Raw genomic sequence first — 19,970 nt, forward strand, 5'->3', positions numbered from 1 at the left:
CATACACACACACGCACACATACACACACACGCACACATACACACACGCACACATACACCTACACACACATACACATACACACACGCATACATACAGACACCTACACATACACACACACAAAAAACTACACACACATACACACAACTACCCACACATTCATGCCTGCACACAGACACAAACACATATGCCTACACACAAATAGACATACCCCCCCACACACACATTCATACACACAACCACCCACACACTTATGCCAGCACACAGACACAAACACACCTGCCTACACACACATACACATACCCCCTACACACAAACACACATACCCCAAACACACAAACACACACGCCTACATACACACACTCGTGATTGCGAAAAACATAATTTGAATTCAAGATGTCAAAATTCAAATTAATTTTTTCATTTTTTTTCATTTTTTTTATTTTTTATTTTTATTATTTCACTATCATATGGTTGAGGCTCTACAAAGGTGAGCAGAACTATCAGTCATTTTACTAAATACTATGAGGTATTCAAGTTTTAAAAAATTCGCCAAATAAATAAAATAAAACGCTCAAATAACATTACAAACGCTATTAAAATGTAAATTAATATGCCAAATCTATTTTTTACCTCCAGTCTTGCCGAGCGACCACGTTAGCACATTAAGCGAATTATTTTAATTTTTTCAATGAAATGTTTAGTGGTGTTCTGTGTTTTCAAAAATTAATGATGCTAATAGGGTTTTGTACGATTATCCTCATTTTAATGGCGACATTGGGGAACATTGCTCCTATTTAAAGGGTGTTTTATTTACGCTATTGGGTTATTTACTTACACTTTTTACTCTTTACTGATGAAGATTTATGGAACTATTCTTGACGGAGATTTTCAGAGTTAGATCAATGTTATTTGAAAATGCTGATATCGTGAATCTAATGAGATTGTAGGAAATAGTTTTCTTTCCCTAATGTAAAGTTTTATGAACTAATGTCTTCATTTAAACAGGATTTTTTTAAAAAACTTTTTTGCTTACTCTGATTTTAATGGGATTTTTGCTCCGATCTTTCTGGTTTTTTAAATTTATCCTGTTACTTATTCGGTTCATTTCGCTTAGGCTTAACATTTATTTCACTATTATTGTTTCCTACAGGACAAAAATTTCTAACTAATTTTATCCCTAATTATTTAATAAGAACAGTCCATTATAGTCTAAGATCCCGCTGCAAATTTCTGCCCCAAACTATTTTTTTAACAAAACATAATGGTGTTTACAAATTTGAATGACCTATAAATGAGAGGTTACTGTTCAAAATTTTGAAGTTGATGCTCCTGTTAATATGAAGACGCGCATCTAACAATATTTTACGCTAGAAATTATTCTTTAGTAATAAACGTATTTTATGTGCATAGTTTAAATAATATTCAAATCAAAATGAGCGTTTTTGAGTTTCCCCTCAAAAAAGTAGAACTGTTCTTAAAAAAATTATACACATAATTAATTATTTTTCTTTTAGCTCTTCACTGGTGGAATCCGTTTTTTAAGAAACATACATTCAGCCAGAAAATAAAAGTAAGTGTTTTATTATGATATTGCATGAATAAAGTAGTTATATTCAAAAAAAGGTTCAAATTCAATCCAATAAATAATTTTAAAAATCATCACAACTTTTACTTTTGTATGAATTTTAATGTCAATGCGTTTATTTATTTAAATAAATATTTTTGCGAAATTTTTCAATGCCACTAGCAATGAATTTACTGTAAAACGATATTCATATATATATATATATATATATATATATATATATATATAATAAAAACCATTAATTCGCAACTCCAGAGCTCGAATATGCTACCTTGCGGATATTTACAAAACTGCCGGAAAAACTAAAACATTGCGTTCCACGTGTTCATTTTGGGCAAAACAAACAATTTGTTATGTGTTTTTTTTTTATTTGCGTAATTCATCATTTGGAATCGTCATCCTCAACAGCGTAACAAAAAAAATATCTGATATAAACTGTGAGTACATATTTTATTTTTCTTGTTCTGAGTGAATTTGAATAAAAATTAGTTTTTCAATTCGATGAAAAAAAGCGGACTTAACAACATTGACTGGACAATAGGGCCATGCTGAAAAATTACTCTTTTCCTTAACCTAATTCCACATTAATAACCTTTAATCCCATTTAAATAACCTTTGTTACTACAGCATCCAACTGAAATGGACAGTATGCAAATAAATTTTCTTGAAAATATTTACCGCTGAATTGAAAAATCCAGAAAGAACGTTAAGAATTTGAACAATAAAAAATAAAAGTTTGGAATTTTTATCGCTAAAATATCGCGCCAACTTGACTTTATTGCTCTGCAAAAGCTGTCATTATCGGTGTAAGAGTTTCGCCCAAAATCTTTTTATAGGGTTATGGTTTTAAAATTGTGTGAAAGAATAATGTATCTTGACAAGATTTCGCATATCAGTTAAATCATTTCCATGACGAATGAATTAAATGCATGATAATTTCTTTTGATATCCAATCATATAGTCATAGAAATAAATTTTCTAGTGTTAAATGTTACTCTTGACAGTCTGTCACGTATGTGCACTATGTGACAAAAATGTCAGCAAACGCCGGAAATGTCCCAAAAAATGTCAACAAATGCCGGAAATGTCACGAAACTGGACATAATGTGTACTAATGTTTGAAAAAAAGGGCACAAAATGAAAATGCTGTTCGAAGCAAACCAAAAATTTATGAATTCCGAATTCAACATCGTGAAAATGGCTGCTTCAGAACAACTTACAGTGTTCTGCATTATTTTTTTACTTTGGTAATACTTTTTGATTTCGAATCTCTTTCTACATGGGTCAGAATAACCAAGAGACTTTGAAAAATCTTTTCAAATGAATAAAGAACAAAAAATCATACATGCGAACAAAAATTTCTGTCTTTTCCTAAGTTTAGAAGCAATTTATACGTTACAGCGTGCGTTTGTTTTAGTTTTTTCATTCGCCATTAGACAGTGACTGCAGCGCCCCCTATAGTTTGTTGGAGTTGCGAATAAGGCAAGAGAGTAAACTTTACAAGAGCCACGTGAATTTTATATCATTTTAAATCGAGCTCTCACTTTTCATTAGAATAAATAACTAAATTGAAAAGAATTTTACTTAATATTTCAATGCAGAAAATGTTTTTGTGGCAATATTTGTAGCTGCTCCTCTTTCACCAGATTTTAATACTGATAAGCATAATAAATACACATGTATTACTTCTTTTTTTAAATATCGCACTACTTTTCTTTTTAATTTTCTCAGGACTTGTTACGTAACTTTCAATACAAAGACCCCGTCATCGTTCAGAGCATGATCATCTTTAAGGTAATGAATTGCACACATTTTTGTCAATTAAAATTACAACAGATTGTTTTTTGAATATTATTTTATATTTTGCTCGTTTTGAAGTAGAGTGTCACAGTACGGAGAAATGAAATTTTACAGAAGTTTAACACTTCAGGAAATCCAGTGGTTAATATTCTGAAGAAAAATTACTTTCCAATGAAAGTAACGTCACTTAAAACTCTTTCAGTGAAAAAAAAAAAAATGAAAAATTTCGTATTGTGGCACTCTTTTTCCAAACGAGCAATTTGTTCTTTGACACCAGGTTAGAAATTTCTCGCTTTTTCTTTTTTGAGTTTGTTTTATTTGTTTATACCACAAATTAGATTTAAGAGGCCATCAAAACTGGATTTTTAGGAATTAAACTTTTTTTTTTTTAAATTTACTTATTATGGCTTTGAAGTAACTTAACATAATGCAAGTTAACCAACCTATCGGATTAGGAATTTCTGTTTACTGTAAAACAGTCTTTATGTACGAAACATAACTAATGTAAGAAAGTAAGCTTAACAAAGTTTACGAAATTTGCGTTATTAAAACTAATATATTTAAAAACAGAAAGTAGTACTTAAATAAAATAATTGTAAGAACCATTAATACAGAATACAGATAATTCTTATAGTCAGAAATTCAAATTATAAGCTATGAACCCTAATTACCTCTATTTATCGGGTAAAAATTGCTGTTTTTGTAAAAAAATGTCAATCTTGCTTTGACAAAAGTTTAAAAATGGCTCCTAATTTTGGATTACCTTATATGAGTTCCAATGTTCTTGATTAGTTGAGGAGTACCAGGAAACGGACATAGGATACTTTTTATCCCGTTCGACAGCGTTCCCGAAATGTATTTGTAATTGCAAATTAAATGTTTAGTTAATTGTTTAGTTCTATGAATTAGTAATATATGGCGGGGTAAGTTTAGTTTTATGAATTCCTAATAGATGGCGGGGTAAGTTGACTCGAGAGGGCGCTGGCTGACAGTGTCGATAGCTACACTATTGTGGGACTATTGTGGTTAACTAATTTTAGAATGCGTTTTTTTTTTCTTTGAGATATTTAGGTACATAATTTGATTTTGTAGGATTTTTCTATTGGGTTTTGTTTTCCTTATTTCTACAACGTTTGTTTTCGTTCTTATAGTTTAAGATAGTTACTTATCTAAGTAAATAATTTCATTTGTCGTATTTTTCAATTGTGATTGTTCTTTATAACTTTTTATTGTAGTATCGTCTATTTGGCGAAACATTTTAAATTGCAGAAAAAAAAACTTTACTCTTTAAAGGGCAGGGTTACGGTAGCGTGGTTGCTTGGCGTGCTAAGAAATGAACTATACAGTTGAAGGATTATTTTGAGTTTAAAGTTAATCTTTGAATGTTATTTGGCGAATAGTTTTAAATTTCAAAGAGACTAATAGGTTGTTAAAAATGTGTGTACGCATTTTAGTTGAAGAAAAATGATCGTTTCGCATCAGAAGGAATGGAAGGGATCGTGGATCTTTTTTATTCAACGGACTTCCTTTAAATTCGTAGGACAGACATCGCCTAATAAAAGGTTGCCAAAAGTGCAGGTTTTTTTTTTTAATTTTTATTATTTAGACATATTATTTTTTAAAAAACCTCTTTAGTTTTCTGTAGAAAAAAGTACGTTATTTAGTAGTTTTTGTACAATATTTAAAATATCCAAATACATAAATCAATAAGTTTATTCTTTTATCAACGTATTCAAAACTTCGCAAGCTAACATCAAAATCAAACTAACGGTAGTGTTTTATTTGCTTTTTCAGAAACCAAAAATAGGAGAAATAGGTAAGATTTACCCCTAACGTTTTAGAAAGGAATTACTACTACTTTCCAATAAGTTTATTAAACTTTTTATGTATGTTCCTGTAACAGTGCGTCCACACCAGGATTCTACTTTCCTGTATACGGAACCTCCCACTTGCATTGGCCTCTGGTTCCCCTTGGAGGATGCTACATTAGAGAATGGATGTTTGTGGTTTGTTCCAGGATCGCATAAAGGTTTGTATGTATACATTTGTATAAAATTAATGCACGTAAAAGCACGAAAAAATGTAAAGGATTATCTGACCAGAGTTACGGAGTTTGGGGGGAAATGACCGACTACGACTCCGGGAATTTTTGAGTTTTCGACTCCGGGAATTTTAGAACCTTGAACTCTGACTCTGACTCCACAAGCACTGGCACACACAATGCACACAAATGAAAAGTTACACACATCCTCGTTTTAATAATAGCCGATGATCGAGTAACCCGCGTGCTTCAACAATGCAACTCACGCCACGGATGACAATTTGATAATATGTTTTGAATGTTTAACACGCAGGGAAAGGCTATATTGTGACAAGGCTGAACTCGATACGATAACTTAACTGTTTTACTGGTAAGACTATCATTTCAGTTGAATGAAGAAACGAACAAATGGTGAACAATGAACGCTACCTACTGGAGGTTAGGGTTAATCCACTGGAGTTAGGGTTACCATTTCAATCCATCAAAATATCACCAAACCGGATATGCCTTCCTTAAAATGTAGAAGAAGAGAAGCAATTTTCACCCGTCATACCGTGACGGGCAACTTTCTAGTAAGTAAATAAACACATTTATTCAACAATGCAATAAACATAAAGGACAAAGTTGAACTAAAATTAAAAATTAGCACGTGTGGATAAATAGCCAGTCAAGTTCGGGGTAGAGATTATTTAAAGTCTCCAGAGCAAGAAGGCGCAGAACTTCAGGAGCTGTTTCGTTTTTAAGAACTGAAGTTTGAAGATTTAATCTGGCTCTTATTTCATGAATAACTAAGGGGTTACATGGTTTTAAAGCCTTATCAACGGTATTAGGGAGATGGTGGGAACCTTTGCAGGAAAGAACTCTCTGGACAAAGCCACTTTGGGTTTTAGGATTTCGAGGCAGGTTCTGGTAGTTTCTCCAAAAGGTGTCATCAAGATGCAATAATTGTTCATACAGAATGGTAGCTTTCTCTTCGAAAACAGTATTCAGTGGTTTAATATTTGTAAAGAGTAGCATTGAATCAATAGGCGTGGACTTAACCCCACCAATCATAAGCCTAAGTGCTTGATTTTGAATGATCTCCAGCTTTCCCATTAATTTTCATCATAGTTATTAGTGGTTCGCAACAACAAGTGCTTACTGGCAAAATGAAAGTACGGTAAGTTGAAACCAGCGTTGATCTCGACCCCCAAAGACAGTCAGCAAGTCTTTTTAGGATGGATAAACGTTTTGTTACACGGTCAGAAATGTAATCAACGTCATTTTCCAGCACAGTTTATTGTCAAATACGACACCTCGATAAGTAAAAATGTCTACACATTCTAATAGATTATTTCGGTAATATAATTCAGGTTTTAAATTTTAGTGCATCAGGGAGAACGTCTGGGTTGCGGTTTTAGCTAAATTTACAGACATATTGTTTTCTTTGCTCCATGTCTCCAGCACATTTGGCGCCTCATTTAGAATAGTCTCAATGGATATTTTGGCGTTTTGCTTGGGTGATTGCATCGCATCCACAATACTAAATCGTCTGCAAAGAGCAGGCAGTTTACACCAGGTATTGACTTTAAGGATTGTATTAGATCTTCAATATAAATATCAAAAAGGGAGCAGCTGGAAACGGCTCCCTGGAGTAGACCAGCTTGGAGATTATAACTCCTAGACAAAGAATTACCATACTGGACCTTGCAATATCTTTGTTTGAGAAATGAACGAAACCAGTGAACCATCTTCGATTAGATACCGATCTTTAGCAGTTTATATAGTAGGTTTTCTCTTCAGATAGTGTCATACGCAGACTCAAAATCCACGCAGACAGCAGTGAGGACATTTCTCCTTTCTACTGAATCTTTTATTACTTGGTTGAAGTGGGTCACTTGGTTATTTGTCGAACGGTTTTTTCTGAAGCCAGCCTGCTCAGAAGATATCATGCCAAAACTCTCAAGATTCAAGAATCCAGTTAAATCTGTTGTTTACCATTCTTTCCATCAATTTGCTAATAGTACTGGTAAGAGAAATGGGTCTATACTTTAGTAAGGATTTTGCTTCTTTGCCCTTTTTTAGAATCGGAACGAAATAAGCCGCTATTTCAAATTGCCTCCCCCTTTAATATATCAAAAGGTATGATTAAAACTGAAAATCTGGGGGGGGGGGGGGGTAAATGAAATGTCGGCGAAACTGGGAAGACACCCAAATAATCACACAACATAAATCAGGAAAGCGTTCAGGAGTTGTAAAGAAGTCAGTATGGGTAATTCAAATTCCAATTCAAGTGAGGTCAACAATTCAAACAAAATAAAGTCAAAAATTTTCATAATAATCCCGATAGCCGTCAAATGATGTCCAGCGCTACTCTGGCTATCTAAATTATTGTATAGCTTCTTACCGGAGAAATCGTCTCAAAACAGGTCAACAGTCAATGCAAATCATAAGTCTAATAATGTGCCTTTAAAGTGAGAACATCAAACCTTTAAAATCGCCATCAGAAGCAAATTGGCTGTTTCTAAATAACGTAAACGGTCCTTATTAAAATACCAAAAAGTTCAGAGTAAAAATATTATTAAAATCAGAGCAAGCACAACAGTTTTTAAGTTTAAATTTAAATGAGGACAATAGTACAAAAAACTTCTCATTTCGAAAGAGAAACATTCCCTAAAGTCTCTATTAGAATGATAATATCAGCGTTTTTAAATAACATCTCCCTCTGAAGATCTCCGTTATGATCTCCGTCTTAATATATAAAAATCTTCTGTGCGGACGTTTGTCACCATAAGGCTTTTAAACGGCTGAACCAATTTTGATCGAATTTTTTGTGTATAATTAAGTTGTGGCAAGCATGGTTTCGAAGCACGATGGATCGAATCGGAAACGTTTTTGTTAATTAATTAATTAATTTAAACATTGGATGGTTTTATCTCCCAAATGATTAATATTTATTTTAACTTATTGTTGAGCGAGAATTGAAATAAATATTTAACCCATTGCCAAAGGACAATAAGAAAGCCAGCTCTGCTTTTTGTAATGAAATTTTCTACTGTGACACGTCAATTGAAAATAGATAAAACGTAGAGAGAGAGAGAGAGAGAGTGAAGCCTTTTCATTTCTTGAAAACAACTATTTTAGGTCCAGTGATATATTTAAAAGTAAAATACTGGAAGAAATCGGATTTCTTTCACTAGGTTCACGCAAAACGCGTATTTTTCGTCGTAGTTAAATCATGTGACCGGGTCGGTGCTTTAGGTTTTCCTAACCAAATGATCGGATAGTACCGTACCAAGGCTTCACTTGATACGCGTCTTATCAGGCTCAGTCATTTCAATAACAGTTGTAGTATGAAACCAATCAATCAAACAAAAACCTGGTCAGACTCCAGTGACATCTGGTGGATTTTGTGGCAACTTTTAAGCAACTTTTAACTATATAAACAACAGATAAGATTATTCTTAAAGAGAATAGTTATTCAAAATTGAGTTCAAAAGTATTTGAGTTAATTTAAAAGCGGTTTTTTTTTTCTTCCTGAGGAAAAGTGTTTGAAAAGATACTTTAGGCAAAAAGTGAAAAAATATGAAACTTTGTTTTCATGAAAAATTAAGTTTGGAAACAAAATCAGATGAATATAAGCTGAGGAAGACAAATCAATGTAAATTCCGTGTATGAAAAAATGTTGTGATTAATTATTCTAACTTTTCGCAATAAGCATTTTCTAAATTATATGAGTAATGTAACTGCAAACCTTCAATAAATATAAATAGGAGTGAGCATTTATTGCAATTTATACATTGAATAACAATTTCAAACGAGCTTAAAAAGAAGTTTTCTGTTCGAAAACGTATGTGAATAAATGTTTTGGAAATACTGTTATTTTTTCTTTTTTTTTGGGGGGGGGGGGGGGTAATTTCTGCTTCCAATTAATAACAAACAAACATTGGAAATTTGGCTCTGAATGAAATAATGCGTAATGTTATAAAATTAAACATTACATCTTATGGACGAAACCACACTGTCTATTAAACGTATGAACTATGCTTAATAATTTGTATCAAGAAAAAGTATTTTTTTGGTTTTATTATGCAAAAATTAATTACATATGCTTCATCAAGCACAACTGATAAATATATTTATCAGTTAAAACAGAAAACAAATGAAAGTAGCGATTGTTTCTCATAATTATTACTAACCCAGGCAACGCCGGATATTTTTGTTAGTTGATAAATATATTTATGGAAACATTTAGAGAGCTTTTAGTATTTTTTTCTTATACTTTAAAGTTTAATTCAAAATTAATTATTTTTTTTAAACATATTCTGAAAATGGTGAATAGCTCAATTTGATATCTTTAGCTTTTTTACAACGAGAATTATTAAAATGCATAGAGATACAATTTTTCTAAAGAAAAATAAGTAGAAAAGATATCAAATAAAAATTTTGCCATAAAACTGATCGTTAGAATCGATCATTACAAATTACGATTTATATCATAAAGGAGTACGTTGTATGTTAAAAAACAAGAAATTTAAATCATTTAAAAGTACATTGAAACAATAATGAATTCACCCGGAAAAACATGCCAATAAAAACTTCAAAAAAGGAAAACATGGCAGCTTTTCATTTAAAGATTTTTATAAACCTATACATTCCAGCCTTTTAAAAAAATAATAATAAAAATTCCTTCTTTTTTTTGAACAAAACTTTTGCTTGTTGAAAAAATAAATTAATAAAAATAATAATAACAGTAAAAAAAAAAAAACAAGCCTGTTGAAAAGGTAAACGGTATTCCAATGTTTACGCATTGTGAGGAAATTTAAAGGGGAGAAACTTCGCCACATAAATACATTATTGCACAAAAAAACATGAAAAGTTCCAAAAATTTTTAAATTATTTGTGAAAGATCAAATTAAAAAAAAAAGCCATTAAGTAGCATAAAAAGTTACATTAAAATGAAAAAAATATGGAAAATTAAATTAAGCTATTTCGTAATCCTCCAATAAAATTATATGTAATAAAACTTTAAATGCTTTCGATCATTGAATTTATTTATTTTTCGAAGTATTATGTTATTTTGTTTTTTTTCGCGGATTTTTAATCAAAACAAAGTAAAATAATTCGCCAAATAAAAACGAGATGTTAAAATAATATGAGAAATCTCGTTAAAATATTTCGCTAAATCAATTTCAATTCTCCATTATTATGTGACATAATCAGCAGAATAAATTAACCTTGTCATAAGTAAAAATTGAAAGTGTGTAAATTTTGTAAAACTAGAAAAAGAAGCAAATATACGACAATGTAAGCCTTATTTTTTAACTTTCGCCGACGATGATGTAAGTGCAATTTTTCAGTTTTCGCCAAGTAAAGGTAAAGAGAAAATTCACCAAGCTGAGCGACGTACCTTAAACTAAATAATATCAAAAGAGCAAATACGTATTACAGTCTTACCGATATTGTGAAAATAAAACAATTATTGTCGAAATCTTGACGATTGCGCTATTAAATACCTCCTTTAAATATGCAGTAAAATACTATATAATTTATAAGCAACAAGGTTTCCTTCTCAGATTTTTTTTTTTTTTTTTTTTTTAAATTTAGAGGAAGAGTAATGTTCGAACCCTTCTCGATATCAACACATTAATGACTCACATTAAATGTCTCAAAAAATGTATACGTAATCTCTGGGGCCGACTTACTAAAAGTGAGACCAAGGCTCAAAATGCTTTGGAGTTCCCTGTGTTTCAGGGATGCATTTTACCAGAAGTGAACGCCAATGAGAAATAGTTGAATACTGAGTTGGGACCAGCTTTACCTAAAAAGGGAATTTATTTTCCTTGAAAAACAGATCAGGTGCGGCGTTCCGGCATCAATTCACCCTGTACTACACTACTACACATCGGTTAACCATATCAATGAAATTTTACGTTAAAGATTGAAAAAAATCACTTTTTACAGCAGAAATAATACGTTAACTAATGTAAACAAATGATTTCCCCCGGTTATACTACAGCACCATCTTACTGGCAGCGGCGCCTTTGATCTTTTGAGAAATGACTGAGCCTGATAAGACACGCATCGAGTGAAGCCTTGATAGGAACATTTGTTTCTCGGTTCAAATCCATCTGAGTTTTGGCACCAATGGCAAAAATACTTTAAGGATTATCAAACTAATCAGTGCATTACTAAAGGAAAATATGGTGGAATTTGAAGACGGAATAAATATTATTTTCGTCCAGATAAATTGCAACAGGATAGTTCTGTACACACAAGATCAGTGCAGTGGAAGATTTTTAACCTTTGGTGGAAAGAACAATTTAGACAAATATATGAAGTTTTCGTTCAAAAGATGGGACCGCTAATCAGTCGGAGTTCTCTTCGCTCACTGATCGACTGGATTACAGGAACTTGGTGACTTGGCGATCTTGGCCATAACAATACAGTTGCGTGATTATTTGTTTACTACTGTTAATGTAATTTATAGCATCTTTTTTTATTTGGTAAAATATTTTAAATTGCAAAGAATTGTTTTTGGGGAACTACTTTGATATACCCCCCAAATCGGAAATTTGGCGACTTTTTTTGTTCTTGTTGACACAAAACTTTGTTGCCACAAAAATTGTTGCCACAAAACTTTAAAAAAAACTCAAAAAATGGTACAAAATACAAGAAAATACTAAATTTGGCAACAGCAAAAAGCTAAAAGCTGAAAAAACCTAAATTGGCAACACCAAAATAAGAAACAGCAACCCTAAAAAGTCCGTAGGAAATGCCAGATTTGGCGCGTAATTTTTGGGGGTGTATATCAAAGTAATACAGTTTTTGGTTTTTAAAGAGTGTTTAGTCTATTTAATTGAAGAAAGGGTTTATTTTATATCGTTAGGGGGAGGAAAGTGATTTTCGCTTTATTCAGGGAACTGTTTTTACATTTATCATTTTTTAAACGATATCCATTCGATTGTTTTATTCATTTTCATATGGGGGACGTTGCAGCGGGATTTCCCGTTTTTACTAGACGGGAAAGTTATTTTTTTATACTTAATATCTGAGGGTGATTTTTATCCTTTGAGTATGCCTAGAAGAACAAACCATACAATCTCTGAAGATCTTTGAAGTGCGCCAGAAAAAATAGTTGATAAAACAACTGCTCTGTGAGCACTAGATAAATCAAATTGTAATAAATATTCGTCTTCTGACACCAAGCAGCTTAAAACATTTTCTATTTACTTATTTTTTTCAACAAAATGGTTGGAACACTTGATAGTTTATTGAAATTTTTCACCCTTTCAATTTACGAAGTTTGAACAGAACAACGTCTGCCGGGTCCTCTAGTATATATATATTAATTTGAATTTTTGGCATCTTGAATTCAAATTATGTTTTTCGCAATCACGTGTGTGTGTATGAATGCGCGTGTGTGCTTGTGTAGGCGCATGTGTGTGGGTGCGTGTGTGTATGTATCCATGTGTGTGCGTGTTGTGTATGCAGTGCTGTGTGTGTAGGCGGTGGTGTGTGTGTGTGTGTATGTATGTATGTAGGCAGGCATATGTGTTTGTGTCTGTGTGAAGGCATGAGTGTGTATGTGTGTGTGTAGGAATGTGTGTTTGTGTCTGTGTGCAGGCATGAGTGTGTGTAAGCGTGTGTGTGTGTAGGATATGGACGCAACCTGGGGACGGTTTTCGCAAGAGGAACAGCATCGTGAGGCCGGTCGACGCTGGAAGAGGGTGCTGGCGGGAAAATAAATTGATCGGAATTCAAAACAGTCAAATGAGAACAATAAGCAATCGTGATTGCTCAAAAAGAGAAAGAAAGAACAATATTCTTCATTGCCACCATTAAAGTGGTTACATTAATTCCACAAAAACCTAATTAGCATCATTAATTCTTAAAACCACACACAAAAAAGAAAATTAAAAGTCTCATAAAAATTTAAAATAATTCGCAAATGCGCTAACGTAATCACCTGGTGAAACTGGAGATAAAAAAATTGGATTTGGCCGATTAAATTACATTTTAATAGTAGTTTTATTCGAGCGTGTTGTTTCACTAATTTGGCGGATTAATTTTAACTTCAATATCTTTATACATAGTATTTAATGATCTTTTACCAAAATTAATTTTGCAAAATCTTTAGATTTAATGCAACTTTTGTAATGGCTGTATCGCCAAGATTTTTGAGCACTCGTCCCGACCGCGTCTTCATAACTCTGCCTATCGAATAAGTTTTTAAAATGTCATTTTGTTTAATTTCACTTTCTATTTTTGCAGTTAAAAGCAACATAAAATGTAAAATAATAAAGCCAAATCCATTATTTATCGCCAAAGGACCACAGTACCATACATTCCCCACAGACTTGCCAAGTTTATAAAATTGCGTAAAATGTTTGCTTAATCTAAATTCATAAGATACGATTTTTAAATATAATCATATCAGGAAAATAATCAGCCAAATCCATGTTTCATTTGCTAATCTTGGGTAAAAATCTTACTTTAAGATTTAACTTGAGAAAAGCCTTGAACAGTCAGATAAAAAACAAAAATAGTCATGAATACATCAATTGTCGCTATCGACTGGGAGTTGAGATGATACACTAAATACTGTATTGAGTTGAGGAAAGCCTTCGAACATGGAACTAAAAAGCTCATAACTTGTTTTTTATTCTACTTAGAAATTTCGACCAGGTGCCATCTTCAGCAGAAAAATCAGAGCTTTCGATGGACAGATAATGTTAATATGTGCAAGTATTTTTCATCCCCATATTAGAGAATTTATACGAAAATTGCGTTTTATCGCCCCCCATAATGGGATAAAAACTACCCTATGTGTTATTCTGATGCATAAGCTATATTATTGTAAAGTTTCATCAAAATCCATTCAGTAGTTTTCGCGTGAAAGAGTAACAAACATCCATTTATACAGACAAACTTTCGCATATATAATAGTAGTAAGATAAACAATTAGTTCCATATTATCAATTTTTGGTGACAATTGCGCTTACAGTCAAAATTAACCGGAGGAGGGGGGCGATTTTTTATAAAATTAATTCGAGATGCGGTGTATTATCCTTTACTCTGTGGAATTAATTATCTTTGAAGATTTTTAACACTCACAGCCTAGAAGTTTCTGAAGAAAATTGTATTTCAGTTTAAATAGTTGTACAAACTTCTGCAGAAGGTGCTCTTAAATAGTTTTCGCTAAATGTCACTAATCTAGCGAACAATTCTTCCGCCTATACCTTCGTACAAAAAACTTGTAGAAAAATTAATGAACTCTGTAAAAGTTGTTTTTCAGCCAGCGCACTCTTAATGCCGGGAAAAAAACCTGCCCACATTATGAATACGTTTTTCCCCCCTAAGCGTTTACTTCCTGAAATAATTAAGTCCAGAATATGCTGCCGTTTCTATTGATTTTGATATTTTAGGTCAGAATTTAATCATGTAAATAATAATGTTAAATATGAATTTGAGACAAGAAGTTCCGTCTAGAACTAAACGAGCCTACTTTCCCGTATACCCATGCTACTTTCTAGTACCTGATCAATATTCTCAAAAATAGCTAAAATCGCAAATTGTTTCAAACCTATTTTCTTAATATTTTAAGCTGATTTCTAGGAATAAAATATTTCTCACTCATCTAAAAAATTAGATGCGTAAAAAAATAAATAAAAGAACAAATAAATAGCAGCACCTTTTATACAAAGCAACTAATGCACTTTTTCCATTAAAAAAAAATCTTTAACAGCTTTCAAAACGAAAAAATAATAATTAAAATTAATAAGCTCATTAAAATAAATACATCATATCAAAAAAAAAAAAAACCGTTTCTTTTTCCCCTGTTGCCGAAAATAATTTTTTAAATTATTTTCGGCACTTACCAAAATAAATAAAAACAATAAAATGTCAACTTAAAGAAAAAATTTTCATTGTCCAAAAAAAAAAAAAAATCGTCTGCGCATATCTTTATGTAGAAACACAAATGACTTCGAGTTTATCCGCCGAAAACTGAATACCTAAATTAAAACTTCAGCGTGAAAATAAAAACAATTCACATTAACAATAATTATTTCACAGTTGAAACCATAACTGCGGAGTCGGAGTCGGAGTCAATCTCATTTTGGGATAATGGAGTCTGAGTCGAATATCCAAGAATCAGAGTCAGTCATTTGTCCCCCGTGTATAAATTTTTGCCGAAGCTACGAAATCAGAGTCGAAATCGGGAGTTGGAGTCTGACTAATTGTCGGGCACAGGATTCGGAGTCGGAGTCAGGTGCCCCTAAATTCTCGGAGTCAGAGTCTGGAGTTTGTCGTCAAGAGCTATTTCCAACAAAATTTGTTTGAAGTAAATCCGCATTTAAGTACGGAATCTGCATTGACTTTCAGTTACCCCGCAGGCGCTAATGTTAAGGGATTTGAAACGTTCAAAATTGAACGGAAAATTGTTCAAAACAAAAAGATATTTTATATACAAGTTTTTCATCAAAAGTTTTTTCCTACAAAGTTTGAAGCAACTTCGCCTCACAGTTCGGAATCGCCTTGATTTTCCCCGTAGGCGCTAATGTTAAGTTTTTTTGAACTGTTCAAAATTGAACATAAAAAAATTTTGAAAAAAAAAAAAAAAAATAGAACCGACTTCAAAATTGCTCTAAAAAGTGAAAAATAATTTTATTCTTTAAACACCATCGATAATGCTTCTAAACATAATTTTTGAAGTTGGCGCAAAAACAAAACGGAAAATCCAGTGTAACCACGCTTCGTTCATATTTGTTTTCAGAAAAGCATCCAAAGTTACGAACGAAACATTTATATCGCTATTCAAATATGTTGTCATCAATGCATAATGTATGTGATAGTGAAGAAACTGGTCCTGGTTAAATTTATAGTTGTATTTGATTTATGGCTGTGAATGATTTTATCTATCGTTTTTGCGCCAACTTCAAAAATTATGTTTAAAAGCATTATCGATGGTGTTTAAAGAATAAAATTATTTTTCACTTTTTAGAGCAATTTTGAAGTCGGTTCTATTTTTTTTTTTTTTTTCAAATTTTTTTTATTTCATTCTTTTTAGTGTAAATGTACGTATTTCAGAAATAATAAGAAGTTACCATCACGAAACTTCACATTTTTTTCTTAAAAATGCTCCATACTAAAAAAAAAAACTATTGACACGCGTCAAACTTTAAGCGATTGGCACTAAAAACTTATCTTTGTTCCTCTCTGGAAATCATGCGTACTTAATTTAATTATAACCATTTAAGTATTACGTTTTTCCTAACTAATTTACATTCCACAGCATCTAAGTTGCTCATGATGCAATCCTGTATTTTCTCACTTAGCCCCGATCATCTGTTATCGGCATAGATGATAACGATAAAAATACTACAGAGTAATTGAGTCAAACCTAAAGGTAGCATTGTGAAGGCTAAGCAGATTCTAATCACTGCATCACCTCGCTTCCAGGTTAGGTTTACCCCTACTATGGAGCAATAGCACTGAAGAAAGGAAGATTTTGATAATTCACATAGGGTTACTATAAATCAGCAGGGTTACTAAAATAAAATTATTTACGCCAAAAATGATACGACAGCGCCAGATTCCCCATTATCGAAATATCCCTTGAAGAAATTTGATGCTTGCTTCAGAGAAGCCTTCATTCAAAATTATCATTACAATTACTATTAATGTTACTGGTATATGGAACCAAACTTTTATAACAATGAGTTTCATATTGTCGCGTAGATGAAGATAGCGAAGACAATGTGAAAGCCAAATGAAGCGAATACTCGTTAGTCTCAACTCGAGATCTTTATTCAGAACCACGAGTGAACGTTACGTCTCCTTATATACAACTTGAGAAAGTGCTGGAACTTTCCAGACTTGGAAAGATACAGAAATTAATAGAAGATTCGGGAAAATACGGGAAACAGTAGAAAAGAAATTTTAGTAAAATTCACTTTGTCCTAGTCGGGATTTGAACCCGGGTCGCTCGTGTGAGAGGCGAGAATTCTACCACTGAGCCACTGTTATCCACGGATGAAAAGTGCGAACTTCGCTACAATATCATCTTAATCATTTAATAGGGAAAATGCATAAAATTTACTGTTTTTTGCCCATAACTTTTTTTCTAAAGAACAAATATGGTCAAACAAAGTAATGGGACCTAAGTTGAGCCATCCCCTATCCATTACAAAAAGAATCATCAAAATCGGTTCACTAGGTGAGACGCTATGAGTGGACAAACAACAACAAAAAAAAAAAACATACATACGGTATGAATTGATAACCGCCTCCTTTTTGAAGTCGGTTAAAAAAATAGTTTAAATCAAAAAATGAAAAAAAAAAAAAAAAGACGTGTCCTCGCCGAGATCTTTCGAAAAAAAAAAAATTGTTCGAATCGGACTATTCACTCAAAAGTTATTAGCGGTTGGGGGCAGACAGACAGACCGACAGACATTTTCCCCCATCTCAATATCCTATTTTCCAATTTTTAATTTTTCGATATTTATTTAATTATTTTTTTTATTTTTGACTTTTTGTTTTTTGTAATATTTTCAAGATTCATTAAGCCTTCTTTCGTGCATTTTTCGTCTTTCTCTGACTTTTACTGGGAAGTAGGCTAAAAAATGACAGCTTTGCACTAGTTTAATCAGCAACTACTAGCGATTTGAAGAGAAATTGGTGATCATCAGATATTATTGACTGGTAGTTAAAGGAAGATGTTGAAATTATATTTGTACGGAAGAAAGCGAAGAAGTACGAAGTGTAACCAAGTTTGGTCCTAGTCTTTTCTAAAATGCGTTCCGAAGTTTATGTTTAACAAATATCCTGAGCAGGACACAACAGTTTCAAGTGTGTTTCCAATATGTACTGAGAATTTTCAGCACATATTTCATACTAGGTGTCCAGAAGTCAGTATTGTTTTTCAAATTTTAAACTTTAGCATGAGTTTTTTTCAATGAACAGAATTTGGATTTTTATATACAGGGTGTATCAGTACAGCGTTTACAGACTTTCAGGGTAGATTGGACAAAGGGAAACCATACAGCAATGCATGGTCGGAATAGCTTTTTTGCCACGGTAGTGACGACATAAATCACCAAAAAGAAAGATACGAATAAGAGAAGAAAACATGTTTATTATCCTTAATACAGCAAAAAACTAAGAAAAAGAACACGAAGGAGCCAAGGATTGTCATCAAAGTAGGTGTTCAAAATTACGACGCCGGGCCGTGATGCGGCGCATTGAAGATCGAACGTCAAAGCGAGCGCGGCAGCAAAAACCGCGTGTGCGCACGCACCGTCATCTGATACTTCTGTTTACGTAACGACACCTATCGTGTACACCAGACAAAAACTTACCAGCATTTTCGCTGCATTAAACATGTTCTCTCCTCTTATTCGTCTTGTCTTTCTTGTGCTTTGTGCCATCACTTTCGCGTCAGGAAAGCGTTTTCAACCATGCATTGCTATGTGATTTCCCGTTGTCTAGGTCTAGGTGTACTATGTCTGCCCTGTAATAAGTCTGTAAACGCAGTACTGATACACCCAGTATAACCTTTGTTTAATTAAGTTTCACATTGTGACAAAACATTGCTTTTTACAGAAGAAATTCACCAAAGATTTGTTCGAAATCCAACTGAAGACCCATTGCTGATTATGAAAGGGAAAGTGCCAGATTATGCTGACGAGGAATATGTTTCTGTTCCGGCTAAAAAAGGTGAGGATCTTTAAACAAAACAAGAACGTGACTTCAGAAAAAAATGCCTTATTGATTTCAATAGTCTACGGAAAAATTAATAAGGCTGAAATATTGAAGTTCAAACTGATACACATTTACAGAAGATCGTAAGAGTTTGTTCTTGAGAAATGCTACTATCTTTCTATGGAGTGTTCTTGGAAATTTAAAATATTTTGAAAACTGAAAAGAAAGTTGTTTCTGTGAGAATTTAAGAATGAAAAGTTATTCTCTTGAACAATAATTGTGCTAAAATGTTTAGTAAAGTCAAACTTTGGTATCCTGACTTTAGCGAAAGTGAACAAAAATCGCAGCACAATATATCATAATTATTTTTATTTTGATAGCTTAGAAATTTCGTGTCAGAAGGCATAGGAGTTGGTTGGAGCTAGTAGAACCTTTTCTTAGAACTGTTCGTTTTTGAAGTCTTATACGAAAGTTTTGAAACAAAATAATTTAAACCTATTGACATTTAAATCTGTATGACGGAGCACTAAAAAACAAAAAACAAAACAGTTACTTCTGTGAAATTTATTGGAAGCCTATGGGCATATACTGTACTTTTACGTATGAAGCAGTGTTGAATAAACATAATACATTTCATTTAGATCAATTTTTGTAAATTGCTCAACATCCTCATATAAATAATAGCCGATGATCGAGTAACCGCGTGCTTCAACAATGAAACTCGCGCCATGGAATGATAATTTGATAATGTGTTTTAATAATGTTTAACATGCAGGGAAAGGCTTTGTTGTGACAAGGTTGAGCTCAATCCGGGAACTTAACTGTTTTACTGGTAAGACTGTCATTTCAGGTGAATGAAG

The 19,970-nt window shown here is 32.7% G+C and overlaps 1 protein-coding gene across 1 annotated transcript in view; it reads left to right on the forward strand.

Annotated features, from left to right (window-relative positions):
• LOC129216111 (phytanoyl-CoA dioxygenase domain-containing protein 1-like) overlaps positions 1 to 19,970 on the forward strand; it is a 68,146-nt gene that overhangs the window by 34,603 nt on the left and 13,573 nt on the right. Inside the window, exons 5-9 of the mRNA XM_054850264.1 lie at positions 1,516 to 1,571; positions 3,318 to 3,380; positions 5,181 to 5,202; positions 5,290 to 5,415; positions 19,012 to 19,125. Coding sequence (XP_054706239.1) covers positions 1,516 to 1,571; positions 3,318 to 3,380; positions 5,181 to 5,202; positions 5,290 to 5,415; positions 19,012 to 19,125 — 381 coding nt within the window. The remainder of the gene's footprint in view (positions 1 to 1,515; positions 1,572 to 3,317; positions 3,381 to 5,180; positions 5,203 to 5,289; positions 5,416 to 19,011; positions 19,126 to 19,970) is intronic.

The sequence above is a fragment of the Uloborus diversus genome, chromosome 2, assembly GCF_026930045.1.
Source record: "Uloborus diversus isolate 005 chromosome 2, Udiv.v.3.1, whole genome shotgun sequence".
Lineage (NCBI taxonomy): Eukaryota > Metazoa > Arthropoda > Arachnida > Araneae > Uloboridae > Uloborus > Uloborus diversus.